The 20,590-nt window shown below is 43.0% G+C and overlaps 1 protein-coding gene across 2 annotated transcripts in view; it reads left to right on the forward strand.

Moving 5' to 3' along the window:
• Positions 1-20,590, forward strand: part of LOC119969494 (cadherin-4-like) — an 859,326-nt gene that overhangs the window by 504,198 nt on the left and 334,538 nt on the right. For both annotated transcript variants that reach the window (XM_038803180.1, XM_038803181.1), the window contains one exon: positions 762-935. In XM_038803180.1, the coding sequence (XP_038659108.1) occupies positions 762-935 (174 nt within the window). The remainder of the gene's footprint in view (positions 1-761; positions 936-20,590) is intronic.

A 20,590-nucleotide genomic window follows, 5' to 3' on the forward strand; every position in this document is an offset into this window, starting at 1 on the left:
TATCGGCGCTCGCCCAAGGTTCTGAGGCGAAGGGGTTGAATCCCAAAGCTTTGGTACCTTGGGAACCTGCACAGAGTAAGACTTTCTACCTCTAATATACAGATTTACCAAAAGTGGTCCCATTCAATTTGGGCAAGATTTACATTGCAACGTCTCGCATTGAATTTCGCGAGGCATTGCGAGTCGGGTAGATCCCGGAAGCATAAAAAAATTACAGATATAATCACAATGAAGAAATAACATGGGGGCGAAGGTTGAATTGAATTCGAGGCGTATTAGTAAACTGAGGTAGCGATAATTTCTTCATCCACATGACACTTTATTAAGCTCTGAATCACACAGCTGGTACAATCTTCTGAGTGTGATGTGAATAAATGAACAAAAATCCACATTTGATTTTATTACTGCATTTGAAATACAATGTTCTCTTGATCCCGAATTTTGAATATCAAATTTATAGTAAATGGTTCACAAGTTTTTCGGAAAACCCTGCTGCTTGAGCCTCGATATCTTCAAAAGCAGTGGTAATTATTGTATAAATGTAACTGTTCCAACATCCAGGTTGACTTATATGTGATAATTTCAGGTCCATGTGTCGATGAAATAGCTGCTAGCAAATTGCATCAAGTTGTTGAAATGTAATATTTTGATTCATTTTCCTGTGTGAATTTTCTTCAAGTTTGACTGACTGCTAGGACCATTGTAATAACTGTTTTTCTCAATTCATATCTGAAGAGTTTTGTATTTTACTTCATGAACAGGGTGAGAAAAATAATGTGCCTCCCGAGCCTTCAAAGCAGCTTGATGACACACTGTTTCCATGGCGTCAACAGCAGAGCTCCAATGGGCTGAAACGGCAGAAGAGAGATTGGGTCATTCCTCCAATCAATGTGCCAGAAAACTCCAGAGGGCCCTTCCCCCTCCAGCTGGTTCGGGTAAGCAGTGAGAGAAAAAGATTGAAATGTTTGTACACAAAATACAATTGTCTTCGGGGATGGGGGGGTAAAATATTCTAAACTCAACTGCAAAAAAATTGCTCAATCTTCTAGAAATGAATGAGGAACTTACTATTTTTTGTTGACATGGCTTTCTTGCATATCCTTCTGAGTGGCATTATTTGGAAAACGCTCCATGCTTCCCTACTAACATCCTGAAGTTGAATCCATTTAGTCCATTAATTTCCAATTTTGTTTGTCCTCCACACTTATAATCAGGAACTATTAATTGAGGTAAATCTGTAATAACAGCTTACGCTTACTTCATGGCTCGTCACGATCAACAAAATACTCCAAGTGCCGAAAATCTGACATAAAAACAGAAAATGCAGGAAATACCCAGCACACCCAGCAGCATCTGTGGAGAGAGAAACAGAAGTAATGTTTCTACTCGATAATCTTCCGTCAGAACTCATGAACGGGAGACCATCGGTTTGAAATGTTAACCGTGTTTCTCTCCACAGATGCTGCCCGATATGCTGACCATTTTCAATATTCTGTCTTTATTATGGCTAGGTGTTTAGGTCCTTTCCACTGGAAGGATCTTCCAGTCCTGCTGTAGGGACCCCTCTCCCCGCCATGGGTTCCCGGCAGCATGGCCAACGAGCAACGCAAATGCCCATTGACTTCAACAGGACTGTCGGTGGCCAATGATGAGTTGCACACACCATTGCAAAACCCACCACTGGGGACGAGCAGTGGCAGTAAAATCCTGGCCAATGTTGACTGATTTAATCTGGGGACAGGCATTTGATGAAAATGATAATTTACCTTGAATCATAGAAAAAAACTGGTCGAAGTTGGCAGAGCCTGTTACTGAGGTGTCTTTGCAAATTTAAAGCAAAGAGAAAATTATATTTGATTTCTTTATTCAAAATTATTATAAAGTAAAATTACAGGTTTGCAGAGAAAATTAATCAAAAATTTTAAAGCTGTTCAATTTTGCTTTCAGTGCAATTATTTTATTTTAAAAGGATTAACCATTTACAGATCTATAAATGCCCCCAAAATTTTCAATGCAGCTGGAATGTAGCCATATGAATTATATTCAAGAGAGTCACATTGGAAAAGACTCACTTGTTTTTATGTCGACCTGCCCCCCTATCTGCTCAGAAGTGCATAACCTCACATCACCACCTTCGGTCATGGCTTGGCTCTGATGGAAAGGGTTCTTTTGTGGAGAATCACTGGTATAAGCCAGCAACTAACCACTCTGTAGCACAGGGTGCCAGAGGTCCTAAACAATGACCTCATACATTTGCTCTTTGGGCTAGATATGTCTTTTGACATTTTTTTTAGATAACTATTTAATCCAGATGGCACTTTCTGCAGTTGGGAGGTTTTTAATGTCGCACAAGTACGTACCCGCAATGCTATGAACCAAACAAAGCCACAACCTCCAAGAGCGGAAAATCTGCTAAATTTATGTATCGTGTCCAACTGCAAATTTTCAAATTCATTAACACACCCCAATTCAGTATTTGTCCAGCCTCACAGAAGTGAAATTACTCTCGTGGAAGTTGCTGATGTCAGTCTTTGTGACTGAGACCCGAGTCAGTCAACATTGACCTCTGCAGTGTTAGGCGTAGTCGGCCACTCTACCCCCACTGCAGGACCACCAAGATTCATTCCAAATTTCAACAAAATGAATTCTCCTGCCTGTGCATGATTCCTTTACTGTTTCTTCATTTACATGTTGTCCACAACAACACTATCTGCCAACAAATTCCATCTGGGGTCAGTTTCCATATGCGTGCTGTGTCATGATCCCTGTGGAGATGGATAGTGTCATGTGAGAGTACCTTTAAGAAATAGGTGTTTAAGAAATGTACCTTTAAGAAATGAGTGTTTATCAGTGATGTCAGAGTGTGGGTGGAGCTGGTCTGTCTGTCAGCTTTTTACTTTTGTTTTAGGCTGTTTGCTGCAGGGTGCTTTTTAGTTTCGTTTTCAGAGCTGGATAGCTGCAGTCACAGCCAGAAGGTGTATTAGAGTCTCTGTCTGTAATCTAAAGACTGTAAATCGATCCTGGGAATTTAAAACTAATAGCAGTAACTTTAATCTGATGTGCTTCTGGTAAAAGTTGTTTTAAGACTTATGGATGTTAAAAGGAAAGCTTAAAGGATTACCTAGTGTTGTATTCTTTGGGGGTTGTATTTGAATTAATGGTTGCTAAGATGTTCACTGTATGTTTTATAAAGGTTAACTTGAGTTCATTGAATAAACATTGTTTTGCTTTAAAAAAAATATTTTTCCATTTCTGCTGTCCCACACCTGTAGAGTGTGCTCCCCATACCACAATCTATTAAAAGTTGTGGGTCAGGTGAACTCCATGATACACTTTGAAGTTCTCTAAACCCTGGCCCATAACAATAGCATACAGAAAGGAATACATTTCCCAGTGACCTGAGATGGTATCACAGGGGCGGCACAATAGCACAGTGGTTAGCACTGTTGCTTCACAGCACCAGGGTCCCGGGTTCGATTCCCGGCTTGGGTTACTGTCTGTGCGGAGTCTGCGCGTTATCCCGTGTCTGCATGGGTTTCCTCTGGGTGCTCCGAATTCCTCCCACAAGTCCAAAAAGACGTGCTTGTTAGGTGAATTGGGCATTCTGAATTCTCCCTCTGTACCCGAAAAGGCACCAGAGTGTGTTGACTAGGGGATTTTCACAGTAACTTCATTGCAGTGTTAATGCAAGCCTACTTGTGACATTAATAAAGATTATTATTAGAAGATTGCATTTTAAGGTTTTTTTTTAATGTAACAAACTAAAATCAATGGAGAATAACATTACTTAATAGGTAACAAATACCGCAAACGACAAAAAGTGAATCATCCCCATTAACTAACCAACACAAACAAAAATAAGTTACACACCACTTCTGCATTACACAACGCTCTCAGATGATAAATAGCCTTGTAGATTGAAGCCCAAATCCCTTCCGGCATTCAACTGGCTCCCTCCTCCCTGACATCCCAGGTTGAATCTTTTAGTGTCCTTTGAATATCCCTTCACTTAACCTTCTGAGTATCCTTGAACTGACTTGCAGCAGGAAGACCAACTTTGGTGACACCTTGATTCTTAAATATCCAAACACTTTCTTGTTCTCTCATGCTCTGTGACATCGAGTTGTGCATGAACTAGAACTTCCACAAGTTGAACTTTGGAAAGAATAGAACTACTGAACTCAGCTGCTGTGAAAACCTCTGTATCCTCACCACCTTTATCATTCCCCTCCTAAGCTACTTGCTGACTGAACCAAATAATGTACAATCACGTTGTCCTATTCAATCCAGTGATGAACTTCACACCCTATGCCCTATCTGTAATCTGAGTATTTACTTCCAGATGTAGGCCATTTCCTACTTCTGCCCTTACCCCTCACCACTGAATAGCACTCATCCATCTAATAAAGTAAAGGCTGCTTCATCAAGGCAAAATTAGATAGATTTTTGATCGACAAGGTAATCAAGTGTTATAGGGGGAAAGCAGGAAGGTGGAGTTGAGACCTCTACCAGATAAGCTATGATCTTATCAAATGGCAGAGCAGGCCCAATGAACTGAATTGCCTATCCTGATCTAATCATAGAATCCCTACAGTGCAGTAGGAGGCCATTCGGCCCATTGTGTCTGCACCGACCCTTTGAATGAACACTCTACTTATGCCCATTCCCCCTATCCTTGGAATCATACCTGCACCTCGCTGTTCTCTAAAAGGGCAATTTAGCGTGGTCAATCCACCTAATCTGCACATCTTTGGACTGTGGGAGGAGCACCCGGAGGAAACCCATGCAGACACGGGGAGAACATACAATTCAATATAGTGACCCAAGGCCAGAATTCAACCCGGGTGCCTGGAGCTGTGAGGCAGCAGTGCTAACCACTGTGCCACCGTGCCGCCCATCTTCTTTCTGTTGTTTTTTTTGTACATTTGGTTTTTTTGTTAACTCTATAATAATCTCTAGACTACAGTTCTCACTGCCATTCTCAGTTTCATCCTTCAAAAACTTGAACCCATACCAATCTTTGTCAGCAAGTTCTAATCATTCCTTCGCTATCCTTGCTTGTCGTCTTTTGGTTTAGTCCCTAACATATTGAATTCAAAATCCACATTCTCATAGCTTTCCACCTTACACCTGTTACCTGTTGAAGACCTTCAAAGTTTAAATCCAGCCCCTGTCATTTCATCCCTTAATCTGACCTTCTTTAAATTCCATTACCCCTATCTCACACCCCTGTTCTCATACCTCCACTCTACTTCCGCTGGCGGTGTCTTCAGTCACCTTAACGCCTCTGTCTGGAGCCCCAAGTTCCTTCTTCTTATCACAGCTCATCCCATCTTTAAAAGCCTTAGCGAAGTCTGTCTTTCTCGACCGTGCTTTCAGAATTGTTCCCTATCCCTTTATTTTACCTGCAAATGTAGCATCATTATACATGTTATCAGAAGTTGTTGTCCACGTAATGTACAGAGAACACTGGTGTAAAATTGATCCTATGTTTTCAGTTGAAGCTGTGATGTATGGCTGATACTTTGATATCTTTCCTATAATTCCTATACTTCACAAAATTACTGAATGTAAACAAGCTGTCTGTTTACCTTCTCTGATATGCTAAGTTGCATATTTTCATCGAGAATCTTGGCAACTTGCTTTATTGCAGCATGGTGCACTGCTGAACAGTATTATTCCGAGTAATTGCTGTCTGAACCCCAAATGAAGCAGAAAAAGCATTGACTACAAGAAAAAAAATGGGAAATGTGTAACAGGTCGATGCACATTTGAAAGCGAATGACAAGTTAACATTTCGGCTATGATTTTCCTCTGAACTGGCAGTCACCTTCAAGAAGCGCCTTTCATCAGACTGGTCTGTGCGATAGTGTTTCACCTGCTGAATGTTCAGCAGGTTCCTTTTTCAACCTTGAGTCTAGAGGAAGATGTAAGTGAAAAACGAATCAAACACTTTGGTAAAATAAAGAAATAAGAAAGAGAAACAGTGGAAAACAGAGGTAAGAATAGTTGATAAAAGTTTAAATAAAAAGAAATTCGAGAATCCCAGAGGCCATAAAAAGCAGCAGTGAAGAGACTGAAGGAGTAATGCATGTTACTATTATTTTAGGTTGCTACACATTGATCACTAGAGGAAATTATCAGACGAGGCTAAGAACAAAGATGGTTGTAATGAGCAAACAGCCTGGTGACACTCACTGGCTTTCATATGTACACATGATTGAGAAATTATGAAGGAAAGCACAAAACGGTTTGTTTTCTTTATTCGAGGTGTGAATTAAAGGCCTCGTCACGCCCGACGCGGCCATTGGAATGCATCGCGGAATCTAACAAGATCTCACAAGACGTTGCAACGTGGATCTTGCCCTCGCTGGGAGAGATCCAGATTAACATATTTAAGTGAGCTATTAACCTCATTTAAATACGTTGGCACCTGATTCTGCCGAGGCCCGGGAACTATAATAATAGTAATAATAATTTTTATTGTCACAAATAGGCTTACACTAACACTGCAATGAAATTACTGGGAAAAGCCCCAAGTCACCACATTCTGGCACCTGTTCGGGTACACGGAGGGAGAATTCAGAATGTCCAAATTACCTAACAGCACGTCTTTCGGGACTTGTGGGAAGAAACCGGAGCACCCGGAGGAAACACACACAGACAGGGGTAGAAGGTGCAGACTCCGCACAGACAGTTACCCAAGCTGGGAATCGAATTTGGATCCCTGGCGCTGTGAAGCAACAGTGCTAACCGCTGTGCTACTGTGCCACCCATGCCCCTCTACCCTGTGCCTGGGAGACCTCGCCATGCGCCGTTTAGCACTGGTCCACACAAACGTGGACCAAGTGTAACGACACCTGGGTGGAGGTCTCCCGGCCATCAGAGGCCCCCGGGTGGTCGGGCTCTCAGTAGAGTGATACCCTGGCACTCTGGCTGGCATCTGGGCATCTTGGCACTGCCACTTGGGCACCTTGGCACCATCACCCTGGCAATGTGATAGCGCCTGGGTGGCCCTGCCAGACTGGTAAGTGCACTACCAAGATCGGACCGCTAAGTTGTCTGGGTGCCAGGTTACCCATGCCAGGGATCGGGTGCTGCGATGCCCTGCCCCTCCCCTTAAGGGGTGGTGTGAGGGAGGGTTCAAGGACCCTGAAGAGGTAAGTTCGATAGTAGGGTGTCCAGATGCTGTGGTGGGGGGTTCGGGGGGGGGGGGGGGGGGGGGGGTTTCGAGAGATTGGGGCAGCAGTTAAAAATGGATGATCACTTCCTGATCACTCATGAGCTGAGATCATCAGTGCAGGAAATGAGGTAAGTGGGGCCTCAGCGGGTCGTTCCCGACCAAGGCCAGAAAAAAACAAATTTGATAGAGGGGTCAGCGCCGAGAAAGGGCAGCACGTTATCATAGTGGTTGCAAAGTTCCCAGGGTCCCAGGTTCGATTCCCGGCTTGGGTCACTGTCTGTGTGGAGTCTGCATGGTCTCCCCATCCCCATGTCTGAGTGGGTTTCCTCCGGGTGCTCCGGTTCTTTCCCACAGTCCAAAGATGTGTGGGTTAGGTGGATTGGCCATACTAAATTGCCCGTAGTGTCCAAAAAGGTAAAGTGTGGTTACTGGGTAACGGGGATAGGGTAGAGACATGAGCTTGAGTAGGGTGCTCTATCGAAGGGCCGGTACAGACTCGATGGGCCGCATGGCCTCCTCCTGCACCGTAAATCCTATGATGATTCCATGAAAGACCCCGCTATACATGCCCAAAACAGGACTCTTTTTTGCCTGTTAAATCGTGCCTTTGATTTGATTTATTCCCTTCTGTACTTCACCATCAACTTCAATTTCTGCCTTCTGTCCTGAATATCCTGCTGCGTGATGTTAACAAAACCCACAGGCATAACCAACCCACTGCATTATTTTTGCCAAAAAGCCATTATACTTGTGTAAGCTTAATCATTGAAGGCAGCTAGGTGATTTGACTATCACCACTGAACTTATTCCTTGTCTCATCTGAGATAGTCACAGGTGTACTTTCCGAATGGTATCAATCAACAGCAACCAAAAATAGAGCTGGCCTGGCTTCTATTTTTTGCCCCTTTCTCCTTCCCCCTTTAAAACATCTGCTGTTCTTTTGATCCAACTGAGGTGGCAGAGTGAGCCATTTTTTGTGGCGTTTGTATTTGTGCAAGTGTAGGAAAATATCTGATGAAGAAAGAGGTTGATGTACAAGTTCAAGGTACGAGACGGCTGTACTCAATTAATTTCTGGGATCTGTGCAAAGTTCACAGGCACTGAAAGTTGTTCACGTCCATCAGAAGATTAAATAAACGAAGGGTAATTTCTTCATTGATTTGTGGAACAGACTGCCCAGTGCGGTCTACAGCAGCACAATTGGTGCATGGTCTCCTGGGAGAATCCTGCTCAATGGGCTGGACAGCTTTTTCTCATTTAATTCCACGACTATTAAGAATCCCGCAGTAAACGCCAGTCATAGTTCCTTAGTTGAATCATTCAGAGAGAATTTGTTTGATTCATGATTCAAGAAAGAGTGTAGGGATATGGATTCTGGCTAAAAAATAATTCTGAAACTGTGCGTATTTGAGGACACAAGCAAAATTAATATTGTACGACATGTGACTGCTGTGTCTTGGCAATTCAGCCTTCAAAACCCAAGCAATGAAATTCCAGATTATACCGAGAAGACTTCTCCTTCGACTCAATGACCTCTGTTATTCAGCATTATCCTAGCCAGATGGTTAGGTTAGACATCTGCGAGGTTCCTCAGAAAATCTTTGTTCGAGGAAAATTGACAGGATTATATAGACCAAGAGTTACCTGTCTTGAAAGTGCTGTCTGCTGCAAACTGATCAAATATAAAGTGCACTCCAAGGACTGTTTGGCGTTATTTAATTAGTCATGAAAGTTTTATTTGAATGCAATGTTACACCTGTAATATTTGATTAATGGAATAATTTTCATGCCTGTCATATCCTGGCTGATTCTACTAATCAATTTTGGAGTTCAAAATAAATAACTGTTTCATACAATTCAGCTGATGGTTTATTACAAGTCATCAGTAAGTTCTGGTGATACATGAGTAATTGTCACTTCTAGTCATATAATTATACTCTACTTAGGCCTTTGTCGGAGAAAAGATTTCTGTTCATCTTAATGAAGTCAGTGTTCAGATTGTGAAATTAATTTAAAGTACTTGATTAGAAGTTTAGATACATAAGGGTTCTAGAATCAATAAAGCGAATCCCCAAACTGAAAACATACTTTCCATGAGTAAGTGGGCAGTACGGTGGTGCAGTGGTTAGCATTGCTGCCTCACGCGCTGAGGATCCGCTTTGATCCCGGCTCTGGGTCACTGTCCATGTGGAGTTTGCCCATTCTTCCCCTGTCTGTGTGGGACTCACCCCCACAACCCAAAGATGTGCAGAGTAGGTGGATTGGCCACCTTAAATTGCCCCTTCATTTGAATTTTGTTTTTAAAAAAGTTTTTTAAAAGCTTTCCATGAGTAAAAACAGAAAATATTCAGCAGGTCATATTCAACGTGCAAGGTTAATTCTGTTTCTTTCTCCACTAATGCTGCCAAATCTGACTATATCCAGCATATTCTGTTTTTATTTCAGACTTCCAGCATCCGAATATTCTGCTTGTACTTTCTTGAGATGCAACCAGGCCCCTAATTAGATGTGCATCAATTACATTTTGAATAGATAATTTATATTTTCAGTGTCAAAATATGACCAAAATATCATTATTTTGCATAAGCAGAGTGATGAGCTGGAAGAAGAGTTGCATAGGCAGAATCCGTGACTTTAATGCTTACCCTTATCCCACCTGCTCCAATGACTAAACTCAAGGGAAGAGCTGAATTTGAAGAGTATGACTAAAATTAATTGATGTAATGAATCATGTAAATCCCAGATCAGGAGAAGTTGTAATTCATTAGGCAAGATAATTCGAGCGAAAATTACATTAAAATCATTGAATTATAGTAACCTACACTACAAAAGGAGGCCAAACAACCCATTGTACCTATACTCACTCTTTGAAAGAACAGTCGTGCTTGGTCCCATATCCCCATTTTTGTCCATGACTACGTTAAGTTCCTCATTCTCCAGTACTTGCCAATTCCCTTTTCACATTTACCATTAAATTAGCTTCAACAACATTTTAATGTAGACGTTGTCAAATCTCAACAGCTCAAAATGAAAAGAACAGTTCTCCTAATCTCCCCTATAAAGCATTTTATATTGGTTTTAAAACAATGATTTCTAGTTATTTGTCCATCTGCCAGGGGCATAATTTTTCCCTATTTACTCCATCAAAACTCCTCGTCATATTGTAAATCTCTGTTCGGTCATCTCTTTACCTTTTCTGTTCTAAGCAGGACATTACTGAATTCTCCAACTGCTCCACATAACTGAAGTTCTCCATGCATGGCAACAACCTGGGAAATCATCTCTGTACCTTGTCAGAACCAGGGGAGGAGGGGTGAACTTGACTCTCCTTTATTCAGTTAGTCACAAGAAAGGTTTTCTGAACATTTCTTTCACGTGTAAATGCCTTTTCCAATCCAAATGTAGCCAATCAAACCAGGTTTTCTTTAGTCAAAGAAAGTATAACTTTATTGGTCACTAAACCCAAGAAAAAAAAGGCAATGACATCGTCACACAACTTTCAGATGCAAGATAAGTTAGTGTCTGAATAAAAGTAAAAAGAATATACGATTAAGTCGTTGGGGACGATTCTCCCAAATGCAGCCCAAGTGTTCGCGCCGTCGTGAACGCCATCGCGTTTCACGACGACGTGAAACGGGCACGGGGATGACCGATTCTGGCCCACATAGGGGGCCAGCATGGAGCTGGAGCAGTTCACGCAGTTCCAGCCTCCCTTCGCACCAACCCACGCATGCGCAGTTGGGCCACGCCAACCTGCGCATGCGCAGGAGACTTCTTCAGCGTGCCGGCCCTGACTCAACATGGCGTTGGTGTTCAGGAGCCGGCTGCACAGGAAAGTAGGCACGGGGGGAGAGAGGCCGGCCCGCTGATTGGTGGGCCCCGCTCATGGGCCAGACTCCATCTGAGGCCCCTCCTGGGGACGGAGGCCCCTCCTGGGAATGGAATCCCACCCCCCACCCCCGACTGTTTGCACAGAGTTACCGCCGGCAGCGACCAGGGGTGAACGGCGCCGGCGGGACTCTGTCGTATCTGTGCAGCCGCTCGGCCCATCCAGGCCGGAGAATTGGCGGGGTCGCCGATTCCAGCGGCCTGCGGCCGGCGCTGCACCAACCGCTCCGGCACAAATGCCGCTGGTTCTCCACATCTTGGAGAATCGTGTGCCGGCGTCGGGGCGCGGTTGTGGTGATTCTCCGGCCCGGCGTGGGGCTCGGAGAATCGCCCCCCTTTTCATTTCTTAGTGGTGCATTTTGTTGAACGTTGTGGCCATTTGAAGTTGGCTGTTTTCCTTTAAAATTGTGAGGTTGAATTGAAATTTAAGTAACTGCACTTTGCTGGAGACAGTCTTCATTTTGGAGAGAGCAAGAGAGAAAGATTTCTTGCAGCTTCCTTCACCAGTTTTTACAAATGACTTCAGTGACTTCTTTCACTATTTCTGGCTTGGCAGAACTAGTTGTTAAAACTTCTGTCTGTATGTTCCAAGAAAGGAATTTGATTAACATCATTGTTGTAATATCTGACACATTCCAAGACTGTAGAAACCATTAGTAGATTGTGGTATTTTGTCTTCCACAGGAGGGTTCTGGGTGTCGTTTGGGTGTATTGGGGTGGTTAGCAGTTCCCATTGTTTTGACAGATTTGTCATTGATTGAAGTCCAACAGTTAGCATTTTTAATGCCTTTCTTACAAGAGCCCCTTTTTGAAATGGACCTTGATGCCCCCAGGTGTGAAATTCCATGCAGCATGTCAGGCCTGCAGTGCAATTGAAATCGACACTTCCCAGAACATTGGACAATATACTACCTGACAACTGGTAACTGGTGGTAGCCATCTTTGGTCAGTGATTTTTTTCTTGTATTCTTTTTAAAGAAGAAGTCCTCTTTAAACAATTCATAAACATTTTGGTTACCTGGTTAAGTTATAAGCAGTTTTCACTATATCACAATTTTCCATTGTCATGGCAACCTTTTATAAGATCTTTAAATCTTTCCTGAAGTCTGGTGCCCAGAATTATTAACAATAATCTAGCTGAGAGCTAACCAGTGACTTATTAAATTCTGGCATGATCTATTTGTTTTTATATAATTATAAATCCAAATGACCCTATACCTTTTAATTGCATTATCATCTTGCATTGCCACCTTACAGATTTTGCGTATATGGCGCCAAGGTGTCTCTGCTCAACTGCGCTTTTCAAAATTGTACCATATGTAATACATTGTTATTCCACTTTAATCCTCCCAAAATAACAATATCGTGCCAGCAAGCACAATGGTGATGGGTGAACGAGGCTTGGTGTGAGTCGGACCTTTTTCTATTTTATTTTAACTTTTATTTCCTTTGTCGTCCAGGGATATTTGCTTTAGATTCACCACCATTTCCCTTCAAAAGAATATGCCAAGTTTGCGTCCGATCTATCTCTTCGTTAAATGCCCTTGATTACTCTGTTAGTGTTTTACCCTGTAATTGTCTTTTCCAACCTCATTGTGCTGCATTCCTCTTTAAGTCACTGCAATTAGCTTATCCCCAGTTGAGCATTTTACCTTGGGTATTTGCTGGCTGCTTTCCATCATTGCATTAAACTGAATTTTGCTGTGGTCACTGTTGGCTATATGATCTCTGGTTTAAACATCCTTCAGTTGCTTGTGCATTTCCCAGAAGCAGATTCAAAGGTTTGAATTTTTAAAAATTAATTTACGGGATGTGGCCTTCACAGGCGAGGCAGCATTTATTGTCTAATTGCCCTTGAAAAGGTGGTGGTGAACCGCTGTAGCCCCTGTGGTGCAGGTATACACAATGCTGTTAGGGAGGGTGTTTCAGGATTTTGACCCTGCGATAGTGAAGGAGCAGTGATATCTATCCAGGTCAGGTTGGTGAGTGACTTGGAGGGGAACCTCCTTCCAGCTGGTGGTATTTCTATGCATTTGCTGCCCATGGCCTTTTAGATGGGAACAGTCATGGGTTTGGGTTTGGTGAGTTCCAGACTGCTGCCACTGTTCGTCGATGATGGCAGGATTGAATGTTTGTGGAAGGGGTGCCAATCAAGTGGACTCTCTTGTCCTGGATGGTTTTGAGCTTCTTGACTGCGGTTGAAGCTGCACTTACCCCGGCAAGTGGAAAGTACAACATCACACTCCTGACCTGTGTCTTGAGGATGAGGGGCAGGCTTTAGAGATTCAGGAGGTGAGTTACTTGCTGCAGGACCTGCTCTTGCAGCCACAGTATTATATGGCTCGACCAGTACATGCTCTGGTCAATGGTAATCCGCAGGATGTTGATCGTGAGGAACTCTGCAATGGAAATGCCACTGAATGTCCTGGCACTTGCATAGCTTGAATGTGACTTGTCACTTGTCAGCCCAGGCCTGGATATAGCCAAGATCTTGCTGCATTTAGACATGGACTGCATCAGAACCCGAGGAGTGGCTGATGGTGCTGAACAATGTGCAGTCATCAGCAAACATCCCCACTTCTGACCTTATCATTAAAGTAAGATAATTGATGAAATGATTGAAGATGGCCTAAGGTACTGCCCTGATGAACTCCTGCATTGATGTCCTGGAACTGAGCTGATTGACCTCGAATAATCAAACGTTTGGCTTGGATTTGTTCTGCTTTCATGTATGGGACATAACTGAGCAGTTTTCCATGTTGCAGGCAGATGGCAGTGTTGTAGCTGTACTGGGATAGCTTGGCTTGGGGTGTGGCAAGCTCTGGAGCACAAGTCTTTAGTACTATTCCTGGAATATTGTCGTGGCCCATAGCTTTTTCAGTAGCCAGTGCCTTCAACCCTTTCTTGATCTCATGTGGAGTGAATCGAATTGGCTGAAGCCTGATATCTGTGATGCTGGGGACCCCGGAGGAGGCCAAGTGTTAGGTCCGACCTGTTGGTTGTGGAATTGCTTAGCTCTGTGTATCACCTGCTGCTTATGTTGTTTGGCACATTAGTATTCCCATGTTGTGGTTTCACCAGGTTGACACCTCAGTTTTAGGTGTGCCTTGGATTTCTCCTGACATGCTCTCCTGCACTCTTCATTGATCCTGGGTTGATCCCCTGGTTTGATGGTCACAATATTGATTGAAAAAGCCCTCTGTGTTCATTTCAGAAATCCTTCTCTTTCTTTACTCTTCGCACTTTTTTTCTCCATTTATATTTTTAATGCTATGTTAATTGCATTATCAAGGTTAAGGATATACTGATTGCAATGTCGCTTTGAGTGGTGATGCACTAGTTAATTAGTTTAATTGTTTTTAGTTTGCTCAAAGAGTATCAAGAATGACTTCTGTGACCCTGGGTTAGAGAGGAGGCAGACATATGTAATGTAGCACTCTTGTGAATAAATCTAGTATTAATAAAAAGTTTGGCGTCTGGTTTCCTATTTCACTTTCTCGCTTCAGAATGAATTAACATTGATGAGACTAGTTTGAGACTCTTAATGATACTACTTTAGTTTTGGTACACATCTTTGCCAAATTTGCCAACAACATTGCTCATCTGTCTCCTCCTCACTGTTTTTTCAGGTCTGTAAGACAAAACTCTGAACAATGTGCTTCTGCTTTGTTCCTCAACTCTAGCCATATATATACATTCTTAGATTCATCTAATAAATCCTTTCCATTTAACTTTTCAACATCATTCTTCATTAATACTGCCACAATACTCTTTTTTTTCCTTCTCTATTAATCCCAAATATGTGGTTACCAGGAACATTTCATGGGCGAGATTTAACTAAATGGAACAAAGTCCCGTAACGAGCATTTTTAGCCGCCCGTTTTCTGGCGTTCACATGCTGAGAAACTCAACTCTCTAAAATGGCAACGGGGTTCTATAGGGGGCCTCAGTGGAGAACGTGCAACTGAGACCGCAGATAGTCCCGTTTTGTGCACTGAGCCGCTCCGCTAGCAGGAACCCGTCAGTGCAGCAAGAGATCGAGACGCCATTTAAAAATGGTTTTCCCCATGGAACCTGACTTGCCTGCCATGGTTGCCAATTCAAGTGCCTCTATTTCATTAAACCATGACTATCAAATCACTTAACACTGAACACTATTAATCCGCAAAACTGACATCTCAGAAACAAATACACTTACCAATAAAATTTTATGAAATGACCTCAGAAAAATTCAGGTACTAAAATAGTATAAACTAAAAGCACTGGAAGCGATCTCAATATAAGACACAATGAAAATTACTCAGTCACGGAAATTTAACAGTGAACCATGTATTATTTAATGAAGTAAACTAATGCTTGCCTACTGCCCACCAATTTATTTGCCCATGCTCAACTCATGCTGTGACTGAGTTGGTTTCCATTAGCCACGCTTTCACTTATTGTCGCATTCTTTCCCCTGAGGTTCACGCTCTCCATTCACACTGACTTTCTGCTGCAGTTCTCCTGTTTTGTTTGTTGTCCTCTGGCACTTTTCCCCTTAGCTATGCTGTCTCTCCTCCCATTAACTCTCTACCAAGGGTTCTTCTGCTTATATCTGTTGTCATCGTGCACTGTTTTCCTTCAGGCTTGCTCTCTTCCCTCTCATTTAGATGCACTTTCTTTCCCTTTAAATTATTAAGCTTTGCTGCAGCTCAAAACTATTTCTTTTATCTAAAGCAACTGATTATAACTCGGCGTAAACCTTTTTTTCATTGTATAAGGGAGAGCTGGAGTCAATGTGGAGCATCAGGTAGCGTGAGGGTTTCCTGGATCATACATTCAAGGAGGTGGTCACCCCACAGGCAGTGATAGATCAGGATAGTAGGTGGGTGACCATCCGGGAGAGTAAGAAGAGGCAGGTAGTACAGGGGTCATAAGGGTGTGTGCCAGTCTCAAACAGGTACCCAGTTTTAGACATTGCTGGGGATGATGGCACCCTGAAGAAGTGCAGACTAGACCATGGCACCAATGGGTAAGTGACTGTACAGGAGAGAGCAAAGTGCTGCTCATCTCCTTTCACCCTCTCAGAAGTCATGGCACCTGCTTAATTTACCTGCTAAATGGAGGAAATGCATGGTGTGAAAATTAAGAGAGGTGATTACTTGAAAAGCTAACTATGCTGAGAGAATGTATGTCACCTCATCTGGATTGGATGACTGGCATCCGAAATTGCTAAATCAAATGGAGTGGAGATGTTTGAAGGACTTGCTATAATCTTCCAAACGTCTATAAATATGAGGGAGGTGCCAGAGGATTGGACCGTGGCAAGGTTGTAAGTACAATCCTGGCAACTACAGGCCAGTTAGTTTCACAGCAATAGTGAGTAACGCTTTAGAAACAGTAATCAGGGAAAACATGAACCTGCACTTGGCGATGTTTCAGTGAATTAAGGAGAGCTGCATGTAAAAGGCAGATCATGCTTGACTAATCTAATTGAATTTCTTGAAGTAACAGAGCAGGTTGATGAAGGGAATGAACTAGATGATGCCCATATGGACTTTAAGAAAGTGTTCATTAAGGTATCACATAGAAGGCTGGTTCATGAAATTGAGGCTCATGGAGTAAGAGGACCAATGTCCAATTGGATTTTTAAAAAATGGTTTAAGGACAATAAACAGTGAGTCATGGTAAATAGACTAGAGTATGGTAGGAAGTGGTGTTCCCCCAGAGTCAGTGCTGGGACCACAACACTTCTTTTAGCTGTATATAAATGACTGGAATCTGGCGAGGGGTGGGGGGGTGGTGTTGGGGGGGGGGGGGGGGGGGAGCGGCATGGTGGCACAGTGGTTAGCACTGCAGCCTCACGATGCCGAGGATCCGGGTTCAATCCCAGTCCCGGTCACTGGCCACTGTTTGCACATTCTATCCGTGTCTGCGTGGGTCTCACCCCCACAAGCTAAAGATGTGCAGGATAGGTGGATTGGTCATGCTAAATTTCCCCTTAATTGGAAAAATTTAAAATAAAATAGATGACCTGAATCTTGGAATAAGGGGCAAAATATTTCCAACTTTTCCAATGCTGTGAAATTTGGAGGATTGGCAAACAGTGTGAATAAGAGAACATAAATAGGCTAATAGAATGGGCATGCAAATAGCAGATGGATTTTAATACAGAGTCGTTTGAGATGACATTTTGACAGAAGGGAAAGTGGGTTGAATTCTCCGGTCCCCCAGTCGTGTGTTTCTCGGCAGTGCGCTGTTCCCTGCTGCCGGGATTCACTTCTCCCACCGCTTGTCAATTGGATTTCCCACGCCGTTGGGAATCCTCCGGGCGGGGATGCACTGCCGGCTGGCAGTAACAGTAAATCGTAAAGGCCAGAGAATTCTGGCCAGCAATTTGACTTAATAGCACAGTTCTAAAGAACATGCAGGGGCATCGAAATGTGGGGGTGCATCTGAATTGATCTTTGAAAACTGCCTTTGAAGATAGCACGACATATCGAGAGAGTGGTTAGCAAAGCATTTGGGATCTTGGGTTTTATAATTAGAGGCATTGAGTACAAAAGAGTAGAGAGAGATTATACTGAACCTTTGGGCTCTGGTGAAGTACCACCTGACATATTGCACACAGTTCTGGTCACCACCCCTTAGAAAGAATGCAATAATGTTGTCCTTGGAGCAAAGGGGATGAAAGGCAGATTTGATAGAGATGTACAAGAGTATGACAGGTTTAGGTAAGATAGAGATGGCAAAACTTTTCCCATTCTCCGACAGTACAAGGGGACACTGATTTAAGGTCTTGGCAGGAGATCCAGGGGAATGTGAAGAAGGACCTTTTTCTGCATTGAATGGTAATTCCGTGGAACTTGGGTTCCACATGGGTGGTAGAAGCAGAAACGTTCAAATATTTCAAAAGGAAATTGGTTGATCATCTGAGAAAAATACACATTTGAGGTTAGAGGAGTCAGGTGAGGGAGCGGGATTGACAGGCTTGCTCGGCAAGAAGGTAGCATAGGCTTGATGGGCTGAATGGCTTTCTTCTATGCCACATATGACTCAATGATGCTTTGAGCTTGATTTAGTGGGAAACAATTGTGACCTGGCAAACCTGCCTTTCTTTAAATTGGTATACGCCTCCACCTCCTCCTCGCCTCTCCCCCCTCCCCCCACCCCTCCCTCCCACGCCTGCCATAGTTCAGTTTTGGAGGGGTGGAGATGGAATAGAGGCGGGAATAAAGGAAGTTTGGAGGTGGCCACGGAGGCAGGTGGACTGAGGTGGACTGGTTAGAAAGTCTGCATCAACTTTCTGAAACTTTGGCTCAGTAATATAAAAAGATTATTTGGCCCTCTAGCCCTCGCCTCTCATAAACCCCCATGTCATCTCCAGGTCCCATCTTACCCTGCTGCCGACTCGATGGCCATTCATACCTCCATGGCAGTTCCATTCACCCTGTGCTTCGTTCATAGCCACTCACCTAGCACCTATTATGGGCAGACCTCAGAAACTTAATGGAGATTTTTTTTTTGAAACTTTGAAGAATGTAAGAGAGTCCTCACTCTTACACACTTGATACTGAAGAAAACAATCTAATTCATGAAAGCCATTCCATGCTTTTAAATGCTCTCTGCTGAAATAATTAGTTTGGGAGGACTTGAAACTCCCCCGAGCTCAGTTGTAATAGCCTGGGAATTGTCAACATTGAAACTTCAAGAACAGGTGGCTAATGTATTTTTCCCTCAGCTACACCAGGTGGTCTGCCAATCAAAGCACTTCAGCAACAGGAGTATTTCTTACGCCAATTGAAAAACAAAAGCACTTTTCTTTTATCTTGTAGGTCTGGAGACTTAAATCATTTCAGATCATGACACTTAAACAAACATTATCAACCTCAAAGAATGTTTGCCCCTTCTCCATGAATTTGTTACTCCTTCACTGTGGGGTAAGGCTCTTGGAACAGTGAAAATAGAATCCATTAGAACTCAGTACTAATGTCAAATGGCTCTGCTGGTATCATGTTTCCCTCCTGCCTGCTTTACATCCCACTCCCTTCCCTCTGCCTGAAAAAAATAACATCTGCTGAAAATGGGGGCATGACTTCCTCATCTGCGTCCCGTCTGCAAATTTTAAAGGTCTCCAGAGTCAGCCCAACTCCCCAAAAACCCAACCCTATGACTCCATTTATATACTTGTTACTTTGTCTTTAACTTAAGAAAGCACAAATCTGGTGTTCTTTTTCTTGATTAATCTGGAGACCAGATGGGGAGATGGCAGGAGAATGGGGATGAGGATCATATCAGCCATGATCGATGGCAGAAAAGACTCGATGGGCCAGATGTCTTAATTCTGCACCTATATGGTCTTATGGTATTGTAGAGAACTATCTTGAAAAACGGTGTCTAATTTTACACTCGTTTAATTCAATCCAGTTTTTGTCTCGAAGTTGGGTGGAGTTCTTTTGTGTTCTGTAGTACAACAGCAATCAAACTGTATTTTAAGTTACAGTTTTCAAATGTGGCAACATAACAATATATTTATCTCATGGTTAGTTATATATTCACTATGTACTGAAAACCAAGGTTCCAGCCTCCTAGCATACACATTCACTGAATTGTCAGTTTTCAGCTGGTTGGAAATGTTTTTATACTGGAGTTTTTTTGATGTTTCAGTTGCAGAGTAGCTGCCTTGACCAGTTCAAGAGAATAAAATCTGTGTTGCTATTGGTTTTATGTTTAAAGGTGAGAGGAGGAGGTTGTGGTAGGAAGATCTTTTCGTCTCCTGAGATTCAGCAAAATTCTTAAAACATACATTTTTTCTGAGATAACTTGCTTATCCCTTAATATTACAACAGTAGTTTTATTGATACAGCGGGATCTGTTATTTTGGGTTTATCTCAGGATTCTTTAGCTTCTTACCCCGGAGGCAATGGTCTTTTGCTCAGAAACGTTCACTTACATGCGATGTCCGAAGCTTAAATAATACCGAGACATTAGCTGGGGCTCTCTGAGCTGCTTAACACTCGTCTCCTCTCAGTGAGTGACATCACTGTGACATATCCCCTTGCGCACATGTTCAGTAACCACAAGCTTAACTCTTTAATCTACACAGGCTGAACAGTGGAGCAGTAATAAGGGCTGCCTGGGTAATTCCCAAGAATAGCCTGATGGAGTTGTTCAATTTGTGGATTGGTTATGAAACCAAAAGGATAGCAAGGCAGCAATCAGGGAAACGTCCTAAAAAAGGTACCGCCCACCGTTTTCAAATGCCCCACTGTAGCGGGAATGTGGCCCACAGGAGGGAAGAATGCCACACCCAAATTATGCAGTGCCATGAGTATGGCAAGTAAAGCCATTTTAAAGTGGTCACTCAATCCAGGAAGCCTGTATTCTCTGGTGAGGATAAATATGTTAAAGGAACCTCCATTCAAAAAATTCAAGTCCCTGACAACCAGGAAAGCACTCTTCTCGGGAAAATAAAGGAAAATGAAAGCTGGTCGGGGCCTCACGGTAGCATGGTGGTTAGCATCAATGCTTCACAGCTCC

The sequence above is a fragment of the Scyliorhinus canicula genome, chromosome 7 (assembly GCF_902713615.1).
Source record: "Scyliorhinus canicula chromosome 7, sScyCan1.1, whole genome shotgun sequence".
NCBI lineage: Eukaryota > Metazoa > Chordata > Chondrichthyes > Carcharhiniformes > Scyliorhinidae > Scyliorhinus > Scyliorhinus canicula.